This window comes from Trachemys scripta, chromosome 14, assembly GCF_013100865.1.
Source record: "Trachemys scripta elegans isolate TJP31775 chromosome 14, CAS_Tse_1.0, whole genome shotgun sequence".
Lineage (NCBI taxonomy): Eukaryota > Metazoa > Chordata > Testudines > Emydidae > Trachemys > Trachemys scripta.
The window spans coordinates 29,226,587-29,248,570 of NC_048311.1; the positions used below are offsets into that span (position 1 = coordinate 29,226,587).

The 21,984-nt window shown below is 45.7% G+C and overlaps 1 protein-coding gene across 2 annotated transcripts in view; it reads right to left on the minus strand.

The window, feature by feature from the left end:
- The window catches only part of LOC117887689 (WD repeat-containing protein on Y chromosome-like), a 54,049-nt gene extending 32,523 nt beyond the window's left edge, over window positions 1-21,526 (minus strand). Inside the window, exons 1-11 of one of the 2 annotated variants that reach the window (XM_034790376.1) lie at window positions 19,717-21,526; window positions 17,225-17,492; window positions 16,369-16,515; window positions 15,646-15,768; window positions 14,303-14,474; window positions 12,958-13,004; window positions 11,669-11,806; window positions 9,755-9,943; window positions 6,937-7,128; window positions 4,928-5,188; window positions 495-659 (exon numbers count right to left, since the gene is read on the minus strand). In XM_034790376.1, the coding sequence (XP_034646267.1) occupies window positions 495-659; window positions 4,928-5,188; window positions 6,937-7,128; window positions 9,755-9,943; window positions 11,669-11,806; window positions 12,958-13,004; window positions 14,303-14,474; window positions 15,646-15,768; window positions 16,369-16,515; window positions 17,225-17,492; window positions 19,717-19,838 (1,824 nt within the window). In that variant the 5' untranslated portion in view covers window positions 19,839-21,526. The remainder of the gene's footprint in view (window positions 1-494; window positions 660-4,927; window positions 5,189-6,936; window positions 7,129-9,754; window positions 9,944-11,668; window positions 11,807-12,957; window positions 13,005-14,302; window positions 14,475-15,645; window positions 15,769-16,368; window positions 16,516-17,224; window positions 17,493-19,716) is intronic. The other variant, XM_034790377.1, reaches the window with a different exon arrangement.
- Between the last annotated feature and the right edge of the window lie 458 nt (window positions 21,527-21,984).

Here is a 21,984-nt window from a genome sequence, read left to right on the forward strand (position 1 = left end):
CACACCATGTAGAGTCATCGGAGCTTTGCAATGATTGTTATAAAGGCTTTTAATATACACAGTACAAGCAACATGGTACTTTATGTCTATCCATATCTAAAGCCACTGTAGTGAACTGACAGTGTCTGACTGAAAATCCCACTCTGTTAGCAAATGGTGAGCTCGTTAAGTGTGTTCTGCTGACTCACCGGGGCAGATGACTTGAGGGAGGTGGGAATGTCACTCTAGAGAGAGGACCTCAGCTGTGAGCTGAGCAGACTTAGGGGAGGAACCCTGTGAACAGCCAAAGCTCAGAGATTTTGTGCTGAGTTGTTTTTGTGAATACAGCCAGACACCAGAAAAGGGGCTACATTTTGACCTGCTACAGCTTGTGCGGGCTGTACTTCAGGCAAGGTGGGGGAATCACCCGCTCCCAACTCCGTATTCTGGAAATGAAGAAAGCGTCAAAGGAATTTTGTCGGAAGAGCAGCTCTATTCTGTTTCAGTGAACAAACCTTTATGGTCCCATTCCTTGCTGCCGTAATGAGCCTGTGCTGGGAGTTGTCAAGGGCCATGCATGTAATCTCTTCCTTCCCATGGGCATTGTTTATGAGGAGGCGTTTGGCCCCCGTCTCCACATCCCACACAGCAACAGTGGCGTCATCACCTCCTGTCACCACCTGTCAGCAGAGAAAGCATGGTTTGAAATGTTCTGGTTTTGAGTTGCTTTACCTTTTGCTAAGAAGGAAAGCCCCGAGGAGCAGTAGGGAGCAGTGTCTCCGTTTGGAGCAGGACTGCACCTTCCCTGGATGGTGCATCAGACCACCACTTTGTGCAGAAAAGCCAATTTCCCCACTTCAACCCATCTATAACATAGGCAGTGGCTGGTTCAAGGCAGCTATAGACTGATTCATGTATATCCATTGAACTGAAACTATGAAATCACCGTGGATAAACATTTGTGAGGTCAACAGGGGCCGATGTAGGATTGTTCTCTGAAATTTATCCTCTCCACTGCTATGTCCAGTCTCATTTGAAATGACTTCATGCTGAAGGATGTTGAGAAATGTGAAGAGGGTTCAGAGAAGAGCCATGAGAATGATTGAAGGATTGGAAAACATGCCGTAGTGAAAGAGTTAAGGAGCTTAGTCTGTTTAGCTTATCAAAGAAGAAGTTAAAGGGTGACTTGTTCACAGTCTATAAATACGCACATGGGGAGCAGGGAGACAAGGTGAGTGAGGTGATGTCTTTTATTAGACCAACTTCTGTTGGTGAAAGAGACCCACTTTGGAGCTAGACAGAGACCTTCTTCAGGTCAGGGCTCTGGGTAGCTCGAAAGCGTGTCTCTTTCACCAACAGAAGCTGGGCTAATAAAAATATTACCTCACCCACCTTGTCTCTAATATCTTTGGATGGACAGGGCTACAACAACACCGCAAACTGCATGAAAGACATTTGACGATAGAGGGTTTTTTAGTCTAGCTGACAAAGGTGTAACAAGAGCCAAGGTCTGGAAGTTGAAGCTAGGCAAATTCAGAGTAGAAATACGGTGCAATTTTTAAACAGTGAGGATAATTAATCACTGAAACAGCTTCCCCAGGGGTGTGGTGCATTCTCCATCATTGGACATTTTAAAATGAAGATTGGATATTATTCTTAAAGATCTGCTGTACTTCAACTACAACTATTGGACTTGAAGCAGGAATTAATACAGTGAAGTCCTAGGGCCTGTGTTGACTAGACGCTCACATGGTCACATGATCACATGGTCCCTTTTGGCCTTAAAATCTATGAATGTATGAAAAAAGAGAAGGTGCATCCATCACATCCCTTGGAAGACTACTCCATAGTCTTTATAGATCTTAATGTCAATTCTCCTTTGCTCATTTCCATTTGATTTTGTCTTGTTATACTGCTATGGAGCATCCTAAACAATTCTCCTTGCGTGGTGTTTATGTCCTGGTCCTAGGCATTCTATAGGACATACAAGACCTATTATTGAAGAACAACAATCAGTAATGAGGAGGGGAAACATGGGACAATGCCGCGTGTGAAAGAGGTGAGCATTCCAAAAATACGCAGAAAAGACTCGTGTTGGCCGGTTCCATACGGCTGTGATTTAGAAAGATTTCCAAGGGCAGGCATGTGTCAGGCTGCTAGTGAGCTCTCATTTGGCACTAGCACTGCTTGGAATGGGTGTGAAATTTGGAGACCAAAGGGAGCAGAGGACAGAGCTGAAGAGGGGCAGCTTTGGGGCTGGAGAATATTAAGAAGCGAATCTTGACAAACTGAAAGAAGTCAGGCTGACCGGCAAAACAAGAGGAAGAAGATGCAAGGGATTGTGGCAGAGGATGGGTATGGAGGGGAATTTATAGAACAAGGCAGCTGGGCGCCACACAACTAGCTGTGTGGTGCAATGGCTGACAATTAAACACATACAGTGATAGCAATTTGTTCCTAGCCTCACGCATGAGAGTAAAGATGTCAAAGCTGCAAACCCCAAAGCTGAGCTCAGCTTGGGAGGTGCTGGAGATGTCACCGAAATCATGCTTTCTGGAGCCAATCGGATTTCTCTTTGAAACTTTTGATTAAGGCAAAGCTACAAAAAGTGGTTATCGTACTACACGATACATTAGTTAGTACTTACTGAGGATCAGTTTAATAGTCAAAGACCCTGGCTAAAAAGAGTTGAATGTACTTGGTTTCCCCGTCCTTTCCTGCATTTCTTGGCAGCTGCTCTCCTCCCCGCCGAGCTCCCAAAATATGACACGGAAACAGATGCTGGAGCCAGACAGGACACAACCCAAGCCAAACCACAACATGAACTCAGGGTTCCATGACGGTGGAGGAGATTTAAAAGGCTCCGGGACTTGTTTTCTGGGTGGGTTAACAGCTGGAGTTTGTTGTTCTAACCTTGTCCTCCCTGTTTATTGCAGAAGGAATGCATCTCTGAAACAAAAGAACTCTTTTCTTGTGGCTTCCGACAGCGATTCAGCCGCACACGTTCCAGGGCACACAACCCTCGACTGTGCTTTTCCAGTTGGTTTGGGATGCAGTCAAAACAAGTGAGTGACGAATCTGCACGAGCTGCCCTGGGTGAAGAGCTCTGCTTTGCCTTATTTGCATTTAGTGATTAACACCGAGGGCTGGATGGAAGGAAGACAAGTGAATAAGCCCATCACCTGCCTGCTCCGGGTTGAGGAAACAGACAAAGAAACCAATGAACGGTGCACAGTTTGCTTCTCCGGCAATAAAATAGAGATTTTATTATAGAACAAGAGCAAGCACAAGTTCTTGCTTTTTCCTTCCATAGCAACTCACTGGAGAAATTGCTAGAGCTGGGGGAGCTTCGTATTGCTCTTCTGCTGGTCTCAGAGCAAGGAGGAGAAGAATGTGACTCCCTCACTGTGCTTTCATTTTAATTCGAGACCTTATAGCACATCTCAGTCAAGCTCCGAAGAGTCTGGTCATCACAAATACACCTCCCCAGAGGGTAATGGGGTGGCGAAGGAATCCCTGTCCGGTGCAGGGACTGGATGTGTTGACCTATATTAAAGCGCCTTGCACACCTAATTCCTCAATTGTCTCTGTAAAGCACAGCCCTGCTTTATGGGCATTTCAGAGCGGCACCGTTCCAGCGGGAGCAGCCGGTGCACTGGATCTGCTCTGGTGCCTGGTCCCCAGCTCTTCCCACTTTGGGACAGTCCCAGCTCGCCACTAAGCCCTTAGGTAAAAGTCCTATAGAATTTCTTAGGCATTTAATCTATGCCTAAGTTCTCTAGGAGCCAATTGAGGCTGAGACCCAGTCACCGCACTGGGAGCTTTGCCTGAGTGAAAACCAAATAAGGATTTCAGCCTTCAACGAGCACTTTAAAATCCTGGGATCAGCATGTAGCCTGAGAGGGTGGAGATCTGTGTGGGGATTAATGGAAAGGAATCCCCCCATTAGGCTGGGGAGCAGCCAGAGCTGCTTGTGTAAGACCCCGGTTGTTGGCAGGCAGGATCAAACCGGGGACCTCTGGAGCGTAGTGCATGAGCCTCTACAGTGTGAGCTAAAAGCCAACTGGCTGGTAGCTAAGGCTGGAGAGCAGACTCATTTTATCTCTCTCTCTAAGTAGTCTCAGTGCCACTAGATGGGACAGAACACCACACCCAGAAGGTGTGTGGGTTACACACGCTCCTCAGCCGCTGTTGTAGGAACAGGGCTGCCCGCACCACTCTGGCCAGTGCATTTGAAAGATGGGAAGCTGGTTTCTTTTCTGGCTCGCACACTGTAACTGCAGATCTGTAGTCGTTGGCGACGATGCTTGAGGCGACGGATCAAATTTGCAAAAGTGCTTGTGTACTTTCCCCCCCGCATCCTTTTTGCGCTTGCAGACTCTTAACTGACACCCAGGAACGTATATGCATGTGCAGCGCACACACGCACACACACACTTCTACGGATGTGCAAATCAGAGTTTGTGTGCTTGCATTAGGATTTGTGCAGCCCAGGTAGAAAGCGTGAAAAGGTGCATGAGCACATCTAAAAATGTGTCCCAACTGGATTTTCAAATGGCCGGTGGAGCATGTGCCTCTGGTAAGTGGGAAAGCCAGCTTTTTACTTGTAATTTCATAAACTGGACTGGGAAAGTCACATGGAGAGAAGAAATACAGAGGTCCATAATGATGTTTTTACAATCACTTTCCTGGAACTGGTTTCTCTTGCAAATCTAGCATAGAAACTAGAGATGGGTTTGAACCAAACTCCCAGATCCAAACACCCCCAAAACTATTCAAAATCTATATCTGATTTTCTCAGTTGCCCCCATATCTACAGTGGGCCAAACGAGTATCTTATATGCAAACACACAAAGGGGTTTAAATTCTGCATTCATATCCAAATGTTGTGGTTTAAGTCCAACCTGACCGGAAAGCGCTGATCAATAAAGTTATCAGAAGTGCTGACCTGGTGGAAGAAGGTGTTGTACAGAGCACCGCATAATGGTGCATCATGGGTAGCCAGCATTTCTTCCTCAGGACTGACATGCGCGAGCTTCAACAATCCAATGTAATCAGCACAGGAGACTAAGAGGAGGTGGGGAGACTGCTGGATGAGCAAGAAGGGAAAATCCCCCTGTTCTAGTGTTTGTTCTGGCTGGACACATGGGAACTTGAGTGCCAGGGTCTGCAGACAAGCCTGTGAGAAAATATCCCAGACTTTCAGGACCTGAGAAAGGGAGAGAGAGAAGCCGGGATTTATTTACGTGTTAGCTAGAGATGGCTACTAGTGGCTCTGCATACTCCTGAATTTTGTGGCTCAGGAAAATCTTTTCTATTTTCCATGGAGCGATGTGCTCGTACTTTGTGATGTTTTAGCTCATCACCTTATGTATTTCCTTTCACACTCCATCTTCCGGCAGAGTTAAGGGCATTGCTGAAGCAAGGCCAGTTACAATATATTGCACAAACATTGAGACTTTCATCTGAGCTTTTCAAAGTGCTTCATAATCATTAGTAGAGCAGGGCGAGTAATGGTTTTTGGTTTGTTGGCAATTTCAAAAGTAAAAAAAAATTGTTCCAGGTCGAACTGAAAAGTAAAAGTTTTGCAATTTTCAACAAATCAAAATGTAAAAAAAAGAAAAGAAAAAGATTTTGGGTCAAACAAAACTTTTTGACATTTTGTTTGTCTTATGACCATTTAAAATGTTTGGGGATTTTTTAAAAACAAAATGAAAGAGCATTTTGAAACACAAAGGTATTTCAAACCCAAAACATTCAAACGTTTCATTTTGAAAATGTCAAAGTGAAGCATTTTAATTTTTTTCTGATTTTTTTTTCAAAACAAAACAATTCCATGAAACTAGCACCACGTCGCAAAATGTTTCAGAGTCACAGAATTTGCATTTAAAAAAAAAGATTTGGCCGAAAAATGTTACACAGAGCTAATGCTGGATTAATGCTTTTATCCAAATGATGCCTCTAGAAGGGGAGACAGATATTATATTCTCTGTTTCGTAGTCCCATACACTTACCACTAAAAAAGGACGTCCTTGCTAGCACTGATTCTTAGGGAAATGGCAGAATGTAATCATATTTGCTTTTATCTAGTCCAACTACCAACCTGCAGTGAAGGCACATGTATTCTTTTTAAGCACTTATTTGGCTTAAAATGATTAATTGCTGAGAAATTTCTCCCCCTCTTTTAATTGCCTGGAAAATTTAAAAAAAAATTCCAACTACTGTAATAACAACCTCTTCAAAAGGCAAGAGGAGATAAAAGAAACTCCTATTGCCTCAGAAACAGCTGCACATTCGTTCCTTGCCCAGAGCTACACGTAGGCTTTCCATAGGCTTTGGCACTAGCATCAGAATACTGTGAATGCCCATCATGTCCTTCAGCCCAGGATCTCAAATCACATTACAAAGAACGATTAGTTAATGAAGCCTCACAAGGCCCTGCTAAGGTAGGTGAGGAATACATGGAAATTGCTTCATCCACCTATGGAGTGAAACTGGCAGCTTCGTAGCATAGGAAATAAAGAACGGCATACTGGAGCCGTACACTTCAGTATCCAATTGAAACGGCTGGAGGAATTTTGGGAGGCAGAATGAGTTGAAATGCGACAGGAGCACTGGTGTCAAAATGCCTGTTCTTATGAAAAGTGTCTTAGAATCTCTCAGGACCACAAAATGGATGTGAGTGCCTTCGTTTTACCACCCAGTCAAAAGCCGGCCCCTCTGGCATTAACTTTGTGCTGAGTCAGGCGTTTTGTCAGCCATGACTCGGATGGAAGAGCGCCCCCTACTGAATCCCCACACCACCTCAATGCTCTTTGGAGGTCTTCTACCCAAACACTGATCCAGTAACGTATCAAACGTCCCTCTGGCATGGTGCATATTGAACAAGAGAAGGAGGGGTGAACATTGCTATTAAAGGAGGAGTGCTGGCTAAAACCTAGCACAAATATGACAAACCGAGTCCTTGGAATAGCTGAATACGTGTCCTCGGGGCTCATGGATGGCAACCGCCAGAATGGTAGTACAATGTCCCTGAAAGGTAGCAACTGGCCAGCTCGGGACATATTGGTTCCAGAGTTGCACAGCGTGATCCACTCCTCCGGTAACCAGCAGACTCAGGGATTTGCAGTAGTCGAAGCATTTTACCCCCTTGAAAAAATAGGAAAAAAACAATAAGTGTTTCGGAAACGTTTGTACAAGTCTATGGAGAGTGTCTGTGGAATGAGGCTGTGCGGGACATAGAGGCCCAACTAGGAAAAGTCTCAGAGCGCATCTACACGTAAAATACTCCATCAGCGCAGCTGTAGTGCTTAAGTGAGGATGCTCTATGCTAATGGGAGAGAGCTCTCCCATTGGTGTAGTTAATCCACCTCCCTGAGAGGCGATAGCTGTGTCAGCGGGAGAAGTCCTCTCGCCGACATAGAGCTGTCTACATGGGGGCAGGGTGGTGCTGGGTGGTGGTTAGGTCAGTGGTGTGGATTTTTCTTTAGTTATAGCAAAGTAATTCTGTAGATCTGGCCTCAGTACAATGTTAAAACACACTAGGGAACCTTTAGCGCACGCCAGCAGGGTCTACCAGGACCAAGGAACATGCAGCCTGTGAGTGTACTTTAGAAATCACGCCCCTGTAGAGCACATCACTGCACCTTGTAGACAAGCCCTCAGGAATAGTGGTTTTTTTCCCTTTTCATATTTCAGCTTTGTGAGTCAGATATCAGACGTTACTTTTGTATCCCGGATTGATAAAGAAAGGGTTCTGAGAATAATTTAGGGTCACAAAGACGCTCTTAAATATTATGATTAAAAAAATGCACTTTCCCCCCTGTCTCGCATAATCTACTCAGACACACAGAGGAAACCTTTGCACTTTGCAATTAGAATTTCTGTCCGGATGGGAGGGCTCCAATTCTTTCTTTCCATGACTACATTTTTCTGTGATTGGAGACCAGAGAGGGGAAAAGGCCTGTTTTGATTTCAGCACTGCTAAGTTTTGTTTAACTATCCAATTGCAAAACCACAATGAACTGAAGGGAGCTAATTTAGATGCTTCCAAAGATTTGGTTTCAAATTCTATTTTTCCCGAATTTCATTAAGCTTTGTGGAGTCTATCTATGCTGTTGCTTTTATTGTAAAAATAGAATGGTTAGCTAGTAAAATATAATTGCTATATTTTTTTCATATTGAATTAAAAGAGCATAACTCCCATTGACATCAATGGGAGCAGGTTAGGCACCTACACCGGCTTAGGTGCTTTTGAAAATCCAACTAGATGCCTATCTGCATCTTTAAGCAATATCCCACAAAGACTTAGGGAATGGCTACACTAGAAACTTAAGTTGACCTACATTAGGTCGACTTATGTCCACCGCAGTACTTATTGTGGTGATGCATGTCTACACTGCCCTCCTTGCACGTGCTCACCAGCAGTGCTTCCACCGACCTAAATGTGAGTGTGTGCTGAGAGCCCGGTCAGGCTTCTGGGCTCCTGGCAGGCTGCCCCTCCTATCCCCCTGCTCCCCATTCCCTGCTGGGAGCAGGAGACGCCGCCTGGGACTTCTCGCCTCCTTGTTCCCCTCTGGGAGTAAACGCAGAGAGAATACATGTCTCCTGCCTAGTGAAAAAGGACAGGAAAAGACTGACAAACGTGCAGCCCTGTAGACAGGAAGGAGGACCCTGTGGTGAGGATATTAGCCAGGGGCTGGAGAGACCCAGATTCAATCCCCTGTTTTGTCATAGACTTCCTGTGCGGCCTTGGGTGGGATCCACAAAGGTGCCTGGCTCCAGTGTGACCCACACAACTCCTGCTGACCACTGCAGGTGTCTAAAGTCACTTGGCACCTATGGTTTTTGGGTAAAGTTTTCCTTGGCTCCTGTGTTTCTGCCTCGGAGCATGCACACTGCTGCCCCACTCTAGGCATATAAACGCCGATCTCCTGCCTACATCCCTGAGTGAGCCACGAACTGGGGGAAGACAGGCATTTGCTTGCCTATTTCATGGGGCCCAATCCGGTAGGTCACCTCTGAGCATGCTACTGGATCGGGTCCCATTCAAACACTGGGGGTGGCGTTGGTGTCCCTCTTCTAACTACTGGATTGGGTCCCATTCAAATGCTGGTGGTGGCGTTGGTGTCCCTCTTCTAACTTTTAGCCCAGTGGTTAAAGCACTCACCTAGGATGCGGGAGACCCAGGTTCAATCACCCCTCTGCTTGAGGGGGAGAAAGGAATTGAACCGGGATTTCCCACCTTTCAGAAACATGCTCCAGCCACTGAGCTACGGGCTATTTTGACATGTGTCTCCTTCAGACTCTCCTGTTGAAGCTGTTCCACTGCGGACAAATAATTAAAGTGAGTGGGCCAGAAATAAATAAATAGTGGCAATGACTCTGTAGCCTGGTGGTCCAGGCACCAACATGGGCAGTGGGAGACATAGGGTCCAGCCCCTTGGCTCCAATCCCGCTTTCCTTGCAATTCCATGTCCCTTTTTGGATCTAGGCCTTAGTCTCTCTGTACCTCAGTTCCCGAGCTGTACATTGGAGTTAATAGCCCTGACCTACCTCACAGGGGTGTTGTGAGGATAAATACATTAAAGATTGTGAGGTGCTCAGATACTAGGATAAAGGGGGGGCCAGATAAGTACCTGAAAGAGATAAGAAGAGTGATAAACTCTGTTGAGTGTAAAAACAGGAATATAATATTATGAAGTATACACGACTGCGTTCCTTTTGCCTGAGGCTGGAGTAAAAACATTGGCCAGAGGGCGGGGAGTGGAACTACCTTCTTGATTTTCCAGGTGTAAACTTTTCTCTTTCTGAGAATATCCATGATCACCACAGAGGTCTTGGGACTGCCTGAGGATGTGATGATGAGTTCTCCCTCTGCTACGTACTGGATTTGGGAAACAGCTTCCTCATGCACCTCTGGGATGGTTTGATATTGCAGGAGCTTACTGTGCTCTTTAATTTCCTGGGGGAAAACAAGGGATAGAAATGTCACAAGGCTAGTTCACCTGCTAATCACCCGTCCTAATACGACCGGAGGCAGCATGCCCACAGAGAGGGAGAAGTATAGAGGGGCTGGAATATCAAGAGATGTGGGTTTAGCAGTGAAGTTTGGGGAGCCCTGGGCCTAATGCGATGATGTTTAAGATGCCATGGCAACCCAGCAGACTATTTTGTCCCCCGGCAACGTGACTAATGATTTGATGATAGGATTAAAATTGAGCCTGAGATGCACAGTTCAGATCCAGAACCAAATATCCCCAGGCTTAGGGCGTTAAGGGGTTGGTTTGGGACAATTCTGAACGGCAACGCACAGCTGTTACATTCTTGTCCCCCAGAGACAAACCCGTGATGTTTGCCTCAACTTGAAAACAGTTTCTTTGGAAGGATTTCTCTAGTTTCCTCCATCCCCACTCACCAAGCGCTAAAAATAACCCACTATGTTTCTATTTATAACCGAGAACAGCAGCAAGAAACTCTGCTCACGTGCTTCGGAGCTACTGCAGCCTCAAATTCTTTGAGATGAACCTAGGGCGGTGAAGGCGTTTCACAGTCTGAATGCTAGAGATGCTCCTCTGATTTGTGCTGCCCAGTGGACTCTCGCAGCCTTCACCTTTTATCTCAGCCCACAGCAGCATCCCAAGGCTATTTCCTTTGAATATATGTGAATTTACTTTGGGCAGCTCTCTCATTTCGGAGGGAAACTTTTTTTTTTTAAAAGAACTTTTTTATAGCAACTCCTGCCCAACCTCTGTAGAAATGAATATTTCACAAGCACTGAATTCCCCCACCCGTCCATTATTTGTAGAAGTTGATATCTGAGATTAATGTTCAGTGGGGCCTGGGGATTTAGAGGGCCCTTGGGAACACCTGCTTAGCTGAGAAGATTCCTTGTTTATCCTCCTCATCCTACCCACAAACATCCTGCTACAGGATGACTTCTCTGTCTGGTGAGGACAGCTGGACTTGGCTTCTGGCTCAGTTGGGACTTAAGGTTTGTCTTGACCTTCAGTGGTGAAGTCTCGATATGGTTTCGCTAACACACGGGCTGGTAGGTCACGCCTTAGTCACCATCGGAGAGCTGAGCCAATCTGAGAACAATGGTGTGTGTTTGGGGGAGAGGGGAAGGTCATTAGTAGAGGAGTTAAAAACAACCTGGTAGATTTGAGGGCTGATTGAGGCAGTACCCAGAATTGTGTCGGCTGTGTGGGTTGAGTCCCAATCCCTGTATCACCTTGGATACAGGTCAGTGCTATTCCAGCGTTATCAACTAGGGAAGCCCTGCATTAGAATAATGCTTGGTCCACTACTTTATGGACCTACAGGGAGAGCCTGGGGAGGAGGGGAAGCATTTGGTACCTCATAGCGCTATAAAGCCTGTGCTCCTTACATGTCTCTATCAGCTAACTGCTCTAAACTGGGATTCTCTCAGATAAAGAGAGCGGGGCAGCACTTGGTGAAGTGAAAGTTTGTGACTTCTTGCCTGATGTAGCTGGGCTGATGGGGAGAAGATAGTGGCATCTACTGGGCCGTGGTAGCTAAACCTGACCTAAACTGGACCATCTTTCCTAGCCTAGGTTCTGTTTTCTAGGGCCTCCGAAAGGAGGCCAGGAAGGGCAGTGACAAAGGAGGGATGCTTAGCACCATTTGAAGGTTAGCACCATTCTGGAAGACGCCTTTCTGCCCCCACCTGCAGGAAGACTCTTTGCGGCCCCGACTGATCCGTGAAGGGCTTTTCAAAGACGCCCAAATGAGGGTGTAGCAGCCAGAGCAGGTGAACCCCACCATGGTCATCTCCCCAGAGCAGCAAGGAGCGACTCCCTAAGGACTGGAAGGGAAACAAAAACACAGAGGAGGAGGGAGGAGCTGGGATGTGCCGGGGGTGGGGGGGAAGCGGATGATGTTCCCTTTATGCTCTGTCTTCGCATGGTTAACAGCTGATTAAACATATAATGAACGTAATTGCGCTTGAGTCACTGCTGAAAACCCCGCTGCAGTCCGTTGGCCCAAAGCCAGGGAATCGGCCCATGGCTCGAGTAGGGTGCCGTGCGTGCCTTGGGGATCTCCGCAGGGAGCTCTGATACAGCACCCCTCATGCTGCCTGTGCATCCACCCCCTGGATCCATCCCAAACACACCCGTGCCATGCCCCAAGCTCACCACATGTGGCCACAGTGTGCCCCTTCCCTCACAAGAGCTGGGCTCTGTGCAGTATAGCAGGTTCATACCTGTGCCCTCTCCCCAAATCCTGACCCTGGACTAGGGTAATGGCACAGCTTTGGGTCACTGTATCAAGGACCTCACACGCTGCAGAGAAGCAAGATTTGCCCCATCCAGCACAGACAGCTGATAACAATCAAACCTCCTGACACAGGGTGTGAATTGGAACCATCTCTATCTCCTGTACAGACAGTATTGATTCTGCTTCCTTTATAGACACATTGATTCTGTTACCCTTGTATACAACGTTGTATGTCTCCTTACAGACCCCATTGCACAACTGGCTAAGTACATAATTGGTGGAGTGGGGCAGGTTTGTGTTTCCCTGAAACATCAGGTGCCCACCTCTGCTACAAGCAGGATATTGAATTTGGGGGAGAAGGCTCTGATCTGCTCTGCAAATCCTCTGTTCCCAAGTAGATTAGAACTAGAAAAGCTTCCTAAATAAATCCCAGTTTCCAATCTGAGAGCACCCTTGTTATTCCTTTAAGTAATAATTAACTTTTCCTTCTCAGCCCTGAATCTTGACTGGCTTCTTAGTCACTCACAAGAGAATGGTAGCGAACAATCTTTGTGACCTAAGTCGGGAGGGGTACTTGCATCTGAAATATAAGACAATCCTAAATTGTGACCTTACCTCAAAGAGTTATAGCTTGGCACAAATGGGCATAAACACTTTTACTTGTTGGGGATAAACAATAAAGGTCACAGGTAACTTTATGAGCACATATTGGGAACACAAAGTGCTGTGCCACTGTACCTTTGCATTATACCGGTAGTACAATGAAGTTGGAACATTTTTCAGAGCTGGAGGGATAGAAAGAGAAATGGAATATTAGAATTATTCATCATTTTTTTCTATTCCGCTTCCTCAATATCCATTTTCCATGTGATTCGTAGAAAGGGATCCTATTCATAGAAAGGGGGGGACGGATAGCTCAGTGGTTTGAGCATTGGCCTGCTAAACCAAGGGTTGTAAGTTCAATCCTTGAGGGGGGCATTTAAGGATCTGGGGCAAAAATCTGTCTGGGGATTGGTCCTGCTTTGAGCAGGGGGTTGGACTAGATGATCTCCTGAGGTCCCTTCCAATCCTGACATTCTATGATTCTATTCTCTCAAAGCAGTGGGAGGGGACAGAGATGCATAGAACTCATTACTGTTAATGGCAGGGAACAGTGTAAATTCCTTGGGTATGCATGACAATATTGAGGCCAGAATGATGTCTAGTTTCCACTACCTATATCTATTTTCATGATCACCTACACACTCTTATAACCATCAACATAATCATCATTCGAGACAGACATGAACCAAAACTCTGGGCCCAAATACTCATTAAAGTGCTGTGAAATTCAGAAATGGATCTGAATTTAGCAGTTCGGCCTGTCTCTAATCACTTCTTGCATTCACCCACCTCCAGCAGTTGCTGTACTGTCATTTATTTAAATAAGGTTCATTGGGCCTGTTTCTCCATTGCAGGAGGTAAATGCTACCACACAAGAATGGGAGCACATCACTTCCACTAGCCGCACAAGCTATCAGATCCACTATACATAAAGGGCCACAAGCTGCTTTCACCAGTGTAAATTCAGCTTGACCTCACTGTACCCAATGGAGCCAATCTGGATTTATGCCAGTACCAGTGTGAACAGAATTTGGTCCACTGACTTCAGTAAGGCGGATACTTCCAGCCTTTAATTTAAACCTTGATACCCATACATCTATAGGAATCCATCCCCATCACAGCTGACCTACTAGTGAGTGTTGGGGTCTGGTTCTGAAGCTCCAAATTCCCATCTGCTGCACCATTCCCAAACCGCATGGCGTTAGCTACCTGCCTTTGGCCAATTTTAGCTAACTCCATTAAGCAGGAGGAGAGAACAACAACAGCAACCCCAGAGACTGCAGTGAGCAGCAACTGAGTACTTTTATTTGGTTTATTGCTCTCCAAAATACCCAGGTTTCTGTGTGAATAGCCTGGTGTTTTCTCCCCAGAAAGCAATGCTGGAAATCAGAAGCCTGATTTAGACTATACCCAAACCTCAGAATAGAATCTGGGAACATGAACTGAGGCCCCCTCCTATTAGTAAAATTCTAACTTGTACCAAATAAATGAAACTCTTCAACAAGGTTTGCCGTGGACACGTCAAAAAAGTGAATATCCCTGCAGGTGGTGGCTACTGCGATTTTGTGGACATTTGCCATGTACACAGCATCTGTGGTCCAGGATTTCAATCTTCTTTTTTCTGCTTGAGAGCCTTTGGAATCTGTTGCAATCTGTTAGAAAACAAGCAGCAAAGGAGAACTCAAAGGACTGGAAGCTCTCTCAGAAGAAATGCACTGGTGCCACCTTCAGCATGAAACAGCCATTCCCAGATGAAGTTAATATGCCCGGATTCTGCAAAGAGCTGCGTATCTTTCATCTCCCACCGAAGGCACTCAGCACTTGGCAGGAATTTCTCCTGGCAGTGCCAGGGCCACACTGCTTGGAAAATGAAGGTACCCTGCTAATCCTAGCTTCCCAAACATCCACATTATTATTGATCTGTACTGCAGTAGCAGTAGGAGTCATGGACCCGGGCCCCATGGTGCTAGGTGCTGTATACACTCCCAAAGAGCTTACAATCTAAGTACTCACCAACAGACGACAAGAAGAGATAAACAGACAGGCACTCTGACCCCATATAATGCTAGTTGATGCGATGCATTTAACGATACGCAACAACGCAAACCCCTTATTTTCCCCAGGGCAGATGGAAGGAGTACTAGGAGCCGCAAGAAGTGGTTTATAAAGGTAGGTACTGGATTCTCATTAGGGAGAGTTTAAACTCAGAACTTCCCACAAAAGGGAAATTCTGACACTTTGGAAAATACTTGCTTCAGATTCAGAATGAAATACAGGAATTTTGGAATTTCCCATTATGGGAAAAAACAAAGTGTTTCATTTCAAAAAGGCTCCCAGGCTCTCTGGCTCCTCAGCAGTCCACCTGAGGAGTTGGGGGCCCACGGACTTCCAAGATCCCGAGATCCCAGGGCAGCTGGCTGGGCTGCCTGACTCTCCAGTTGGATATCTCAGGGAGTCAGGGAGTGGCTGCCCAGGGAGTCATGCAGCCAGGTAGCTACCATGGAACCTAGAAGCCCCAGATCTGCAGCATCCCTCCAGGTGGGCGGCCAAGGAGCTAAAGCTTTTATTTCCATTTTCCCGATAGAAAATCAAAAGTTATGGGCAAAACTGAAATTTTCTTGCAGAAAATTTGAATCGTGCAGAAACAGCATTTTCCATTGGAAAACATTCCTCTGTAAAATTCCAACCAGCGCTAATCCTCACTGCAAAGAAGCTAAACTCTCCTAGAGATAGCAATTTATTGAGTGAAATCTGGATGCTGAATTACTCCCAAGTGTTCAGTTGTCACTGCATTAACCCCCATGCTATTACCAATCTCTTTACCTCATACGTTTTTTGAATATGTAGAGCGCTGTCCCAGGTAGTAAGAACTCCTCCTTTGCTGACACTTACAAACCAGAGTGGTGGTGGTGAAGAGATGGCCAATATCCTGGTAGTTGGCGCCAGCTGAAAAACCAAGACAAATATTGCTCCAGTGGTCAGATCTCACGGTCTTCTCCATTTCACATTATATACGTGCCTGTAATTCAGCCATCATATTCAATGGTGGCTATAAACAAGGTGAGAATTTGACTGTACACCTTCAAAGTTATAGGGAAATGGCTCAACCCAACTGGTCCTGAAATAGGCAAATTACGACCCTGCCCCTTTAATTGATAAAGTGACCTCTCCCTAGATTTAAGTGCCTGGCCAAAATTGTTTTACTGTTATGTCAGTGGAACAAATCTGGAATTCTTTATTCGCTTTTTACTAGAAATTCAACACGAAAAGCTGCCCTGAAGACAATTCCAGCTAGACAGAAAACTCTGCCAACCGCTGTCTGCCTGTGTCCTCAAGAAAACTGCAATAAAGCTGGGGGGAAAAAAGAGTAAAGCTCAAGTTTTTAATTCCTTTTATGTTTTGTTTGTGAAGGAAAAATGCAGCTGAAGAAGAGAGGAATATTGCCAAACTATGGGCAGCACCAGAGAACGGTTACGCTGCTAACCTGTCCAGTTACTGTTCAGCTCCTCCACCCTCTTCGCCCAATGCATCTCCCTCTCCGCTCACCTTGTTCTGCACAGAGTGTCGGATGAGGGGCTCCCTGCCAAGGAAGATCTCCTTCTTGGTTTTCATGTGGTCCCTTTCTTTGTAATAGAGCAGCAGGTATGTGCAGAACTTGTTCCAGTCAATAAGGCCATCGCAGCTGGTGTCAACCTCAAAAACCATAGCAACAAACAAGGAGGGGGAAAAGCCAATGTGACTTCACAGGTAGCGGGAGCAGGTTCCATAGTTCTTGTGATCAAATTCCACGTTGATTGTTAAAATTACTCATCGCTTGTATTACAGTAGCACCCGGAGACTACACCGGGGAACCCATTGTGCTTGGCACTGTACAGACATATAATGAGACAGTCCCTGAACGTGATGAGCTCACAGTCTAAGTGGATAAGACACAGGGCGTGAATCTCCAGGTCCCTGCATGTATACAACTTGGGCAAAGTGACTGTAAAATGCTATGAAATCAGGGTACTTCACTCAGTCCGGTGGTAGCATTTTACCTCCACAAGATGCAAGGCCATGGAGAAGCAGTTAATGCTGAAGTCCCAGGTAGCCAGTGACAAGACTAGATGCCATAAGGCAAGAGTCCTAATGGGGTAGGGTGACCAGACAGCAAGTGTGAAAAATCGGGACAGAGGTGGGGGGTAATAGGTGCTAATATAAGAAAAAGCCCCCCAAAATCGGGACTGTCCCTATAAATCGGGACATCTGGTCACCCTATAATGGGGAGGGGAGTAGTGGAGTGACATGCAAGGAAAAGTAAGAGTGTTTCAAAATGTTGTGGAGCCTGCATGCTAGAAATGCTAACTGGCTGGGATGGGAATTATTTGCACTCAGAACCCATCTAACCCTAAATCCTCCTTACCTTGTTGAAAAGCAGCTCTGATTGGTTGTTCCAGCTCTCGGAGCCAGTCAGCTCCGACAGGACTCTATGAAACTCTTGTAGAGTCAGACTTCCTGGTGGCTGCACTTTCTGCTTTCTGCAGGGTCTCACCCACTGGTCTTTATTCTCTGCTTCCCTGCCTTGGTCTTCCCCTTCGGGAGAGCTGTGAGTAGCAAACAATGCTTCCAGGAGCTGCAAGTGACCCAGCTCCAGCTCTTCTTCCAGACGGGGGCTTTTACTCTGATCAAAGCTGGTGGAAAAGGAAAGCAAAGCAAAGCAAATGCTCATCGGGGTCAGGACAGACACTGATTGGTGTGGGGGTAATATGCCGCTCAGGTCCAGGGGTGCTAATTTGCTGTGTGTTCTCTTTTAGGGAGTAGTAAGAACAAGCGGACTGCAGAGGGGTCAGTACTTCTGAACATCAGGCTCAACGAACTCATGTGGGACGCCCAACATTAGTGGACCCTTGAAAACGTAGACCTTAACCTCTCTGGGTATGTCTACCCTGCACTTAAAAACCCGTGGCTGGCCTGTGACAGCTGACGCAGGGCTCGGGCTAAGGTGCTGTTTAATTGTGGTATAGCCATTCGGGCTGGAGCCCAGCATCTAGGACCCTGAGAGATGCCAGGGTCCCAGAGCCCGACCCCGAATGTCTATATTGCAATTAAACAGCCCCTTAGCCCAAGCCCCATGAACCCGAGTTAGCTGGTACGGGCCAGCCATGGGTGTCCAATGGCAGGGTAGACACAGCTGCTGTGGTTCGGTTTCAGCCATCTCTCAAGAATTAGAGTGTTCTGCATCACGGTGTTTTTGGGCGGCTTCGAGATCCTTGGCTGGAAGGCACCATTGTTTATTAATTATGATTATAACTATTAGCAGCAATAAATGCAAGAGTGGCACTAGAGAAAGCAGGAAGTGAAGATGAAGCGAGTGCACCAGGCTGCTTTCCCCACCCTCACAGGTGTAGTATTTCACCAGGAGATCCCTTGTGGCTTCTGCAACACATTCACTTTCCCTTTGTGTTTCTCAAAGTCCCAAAGAGACATTTCCCCATCCCCTTCTCCCCCCACATGCCCATTTCCAAGGCCCTGAGTCTTCACGGCTTTCCTCCTAGCTGAGGAGGAATGGACGTGACTCTTTGCACTGCTCCTGAACCAGCAAGGGGGCTAGTACAGAGCTACGTGGGGCACTCTCTTCCCATCCCTGGGGGCTGGATATAGGTCTTAAACTCAGAACCAGATCATCAGCTGGCACAAATCAGTGCAGCTCCACTCCAAGCTGAGGATTTGACCCTCTGAGCCCCTAGGCTGTTCCACTCTTTCACTTTTTTCTAAAGTATTTAATTCCCAAACCAAGTGCACTCAGATCTCAATAGCACATGATGCCATGACAACATTTTCTCTATGGCAAGCATGTGATCAGATGAAAATATCCAATGTGGGTAGCTGCATAGCTCGGAGGAAATAATGACTAACACATATTAATTCCATTATTACAAGTGGGAATTCACTGTCAACTAATAAGCCACCATTTTTTTTTCTATTCGAGGTGTTGCTATATTGAGGTACAACCTGTTGAATTCTTATTTTATAGAGAAAAGATTTAAATAAGTACAACACCATATAACTTTATATTTGATTATATTCAGTTTCTTTTTATACGGTGGCTTTTCAGAGGAAAAGTTACAAAATATTCAAGAGCTGTCGTAAATGGGTAATATGAACAGCAGCACCAACAACTGTGGAGACAACTTAACAAGCAGGTGCTTGGGGCGGCCAAGGGAGAGAGGCATCATGTGCGGCAATTCGGGGGCGGCAGGTCCTTCACTCCCTCTAGGAGCGAAGGACCTGCCGCTGAACTGCCGCCACCGATCGCGGCTTTTTTCCCCCCCCCCCCATTTGCCGCCGCTGGTCACGACTGAGATCGTGGCTTTTTTTTTTTTGGGGCAGCAGAAATGCTGGAGCCGGCTCTGTGTGGAGCACAAGACCATTGTTGATGGTGGGGGTGTGACACATCTATGACATTATTTCCTTCTCGCCAGGTACTGGATAAGCTTTCAGCGTGGCATATGTGGATGTAGCCCATGAGCTATGTTAGTTCAACTGACAACCAAGGGACTTGCACGGCTAAAACACAGGTTGAAAAATGTGTAACGTAGCATCATGTCTTAGGGCTTGTTGTCATTGGGAAATTTGTCCAATGCATGTGAAAGTGTGAATTTACAGCACTATCTGCTCTGCACTAACCCCCTGTGTGGCCACTAAAAGTGCCTTTGTGAACTTTAGCTTAATACACTTTAAAGAGTGCTACACTAACCAGCCTGAGGGCACTTTTAGTGCTCAGTAAAAGTGTCCACCCAGAAAGTTAGTGCAGAGCAGCTAGTGTGCTGTAAATTCACACCCTAGTTTACTGCACACTAACTTTCCATTTAGACAAGCCCTTACTAAATGTACAGTTGTCAGAATGGAACTTACCATGTTATACTTGCTGGTACTTCTTGCTTGTATGCACACCAGGAAGAATTCTGCTTTTTCTTTTTCATCACTGACATTTCAACTTTTTCTCCCTCTTTCCTGAAACTGTGATGGTTTTTCATGGCCTTTTCCCAGTATGCCAAGCCTAATTAACGTGCGACACTGGCAGAACCAGTCAATTCAATATCTCCTTCTTACCCCCCCGCCCCAAATAATAATAATAATCAAGATCTGAATGATCTTCAACTGGAGCAAGGTGGAAGTTCTTCTCTGAGTTCTCCTGAGGCCCTTGTTGTCCAATAATCCTTGAGAAGTTGCTTGGCACCAAAAATAAATGTTTTCAGGAAGCCACGCTGACAATCTTAGTGGTAACTGCAATACGCTATGGCTGAATCAAACACTGCTCTTCAGATGCAAGCTAAACCAATGTTTCAAGTTTTCCCAAGCCAGGATATGCCATACCATGCAAGCAGACTAGCTAGTGCATTCTCAGACAGCTGCACTGCTTAGAGGTTCCCAATCCACGAGCAGTGAATACATTACCCAGACAGAAAACTAGAGGCTTCATTTTGAAAGGCCAATACTAGGTACATTGGGAACAGTATTCAGCATAGTTACTAGCCTGGACTTGAGTAACACGATCCATGCTGCTTATAATTATTTAGCAACAGTGCCCAAGAAATGTTTCAACGCAAAGGAATTTCACTTGGGGGGTGGGTCCATGCAAAGAAAAACATTTGGTCAATTGATGATTAACCTGATATCTGCAGTTGATATCTACAGAGAGAAGAGACAATCAGAGATTTCTTTCCTGTGCTCTGTTGGACATTAAGGTTTTGCACCATGAGCTCTATGTGTGACTATACGTATCAGGTGAACCTTTAGAAGGGGATTAATTTAGGGAATTACAAGTAGCCTGTTGTGCAACTCTAAGGCCATAATCAGCTGTGGAGGGTTGGTAACATACACTGCACAGAAACAGAAGTGAATAGCTAAAGAGACTCCTTTACCCTTGATCTCAGAAGTGGAATGCCCTTCCTCTTTCATAAATGCGGACTGGTTATTTAATAGTGAAACGGGATACATTTTTGCCTTGCTATTTTCATTAATACGTAATTTATTGTGCTGTCAATATTTTCTTGTCGCTATAACTACAGGTGATGCCGAGGTTCCCCACCCTATTCCATTAGATAGTTAAACTATAACAATTCCATGAAGCCTCCAGTCACGTGCAAAGCAAGAATTCTATAGAGTAAATGGCCCGTTCTTTCAGAGAGTTTGAGAGAGGGTGAAATCCAGGGTGCCTGTTGCTTTTTCACAATAGTATCACTTCTCTCCTTGTTTTTAATTGCTGCTTTCAGGCCTGTGACTAGTCTTTGCCAGCCTTAAAATCAGAGTGAGACCATGATATATACATACATGCATATTCTCCTTCACACCTGGGTGCAGAAGTAGGTCCTCAAATTTCCTGATTCAGCCCTGAGAAACATCTTATTTCCCTTGCTGTAAATCTTCTTCTTTAGAACTAGCATTACAGGCAGCAAGGGCAACGAGAGAGGACCTCTTTAACGGTCCTGTGTGTCTTAATCCATCATTTCCATACGTGTGGGACTTGTACACAGGCCTCTTAATTATTTTAGAATCTCAGCTTTCATATTAATCATCGACATCCCCATTCACTTGGGTGGAGCTAGGAGAAGTTACATCATGCTGCGGATTTGACCCCTAGGGTGTGCTTAGATTGGATTGATAGACAATATACTGAGCTGTGGAGACAAAATTTGGATTATCTATATTCTAACTCTATATTCTAGATTTAGTTGGGGATTGGTCCTGCTTTGAGCAGAGGGTTGGACTAGAACCTCCTGAGGTCCCTTCCAACTCTAATATTCTATGATTCTATGATAATAGCTAATATATTTCACATACTAGCGCAGTTAGAAAGGAAACAGTGCTTGCTTCATCTTCAGCAAAGATCCCTACATCCTTTGAGAGGTGGAAGCAGGTCAGATAGCTTGTAGAGAGAATATTTTCTTGTCTCCTGTTTCACATGAAATGAAGAGCAGGTGACATTCACACCTCTGACACATGCCCACTGCTGAAGAATGCTATCTGGAACAAGCCCCATGCAATTCTGAAGTCTAACCAGCAGATGGTAGACTATGAAAAGAGATGGAGAGCAACAGATACAATCTCTTTTCACTCGGGTGAAATCCAGTGGAAAACAACCAATGACTCCAAAGAAACCTATGTCATATGCTGGAAATG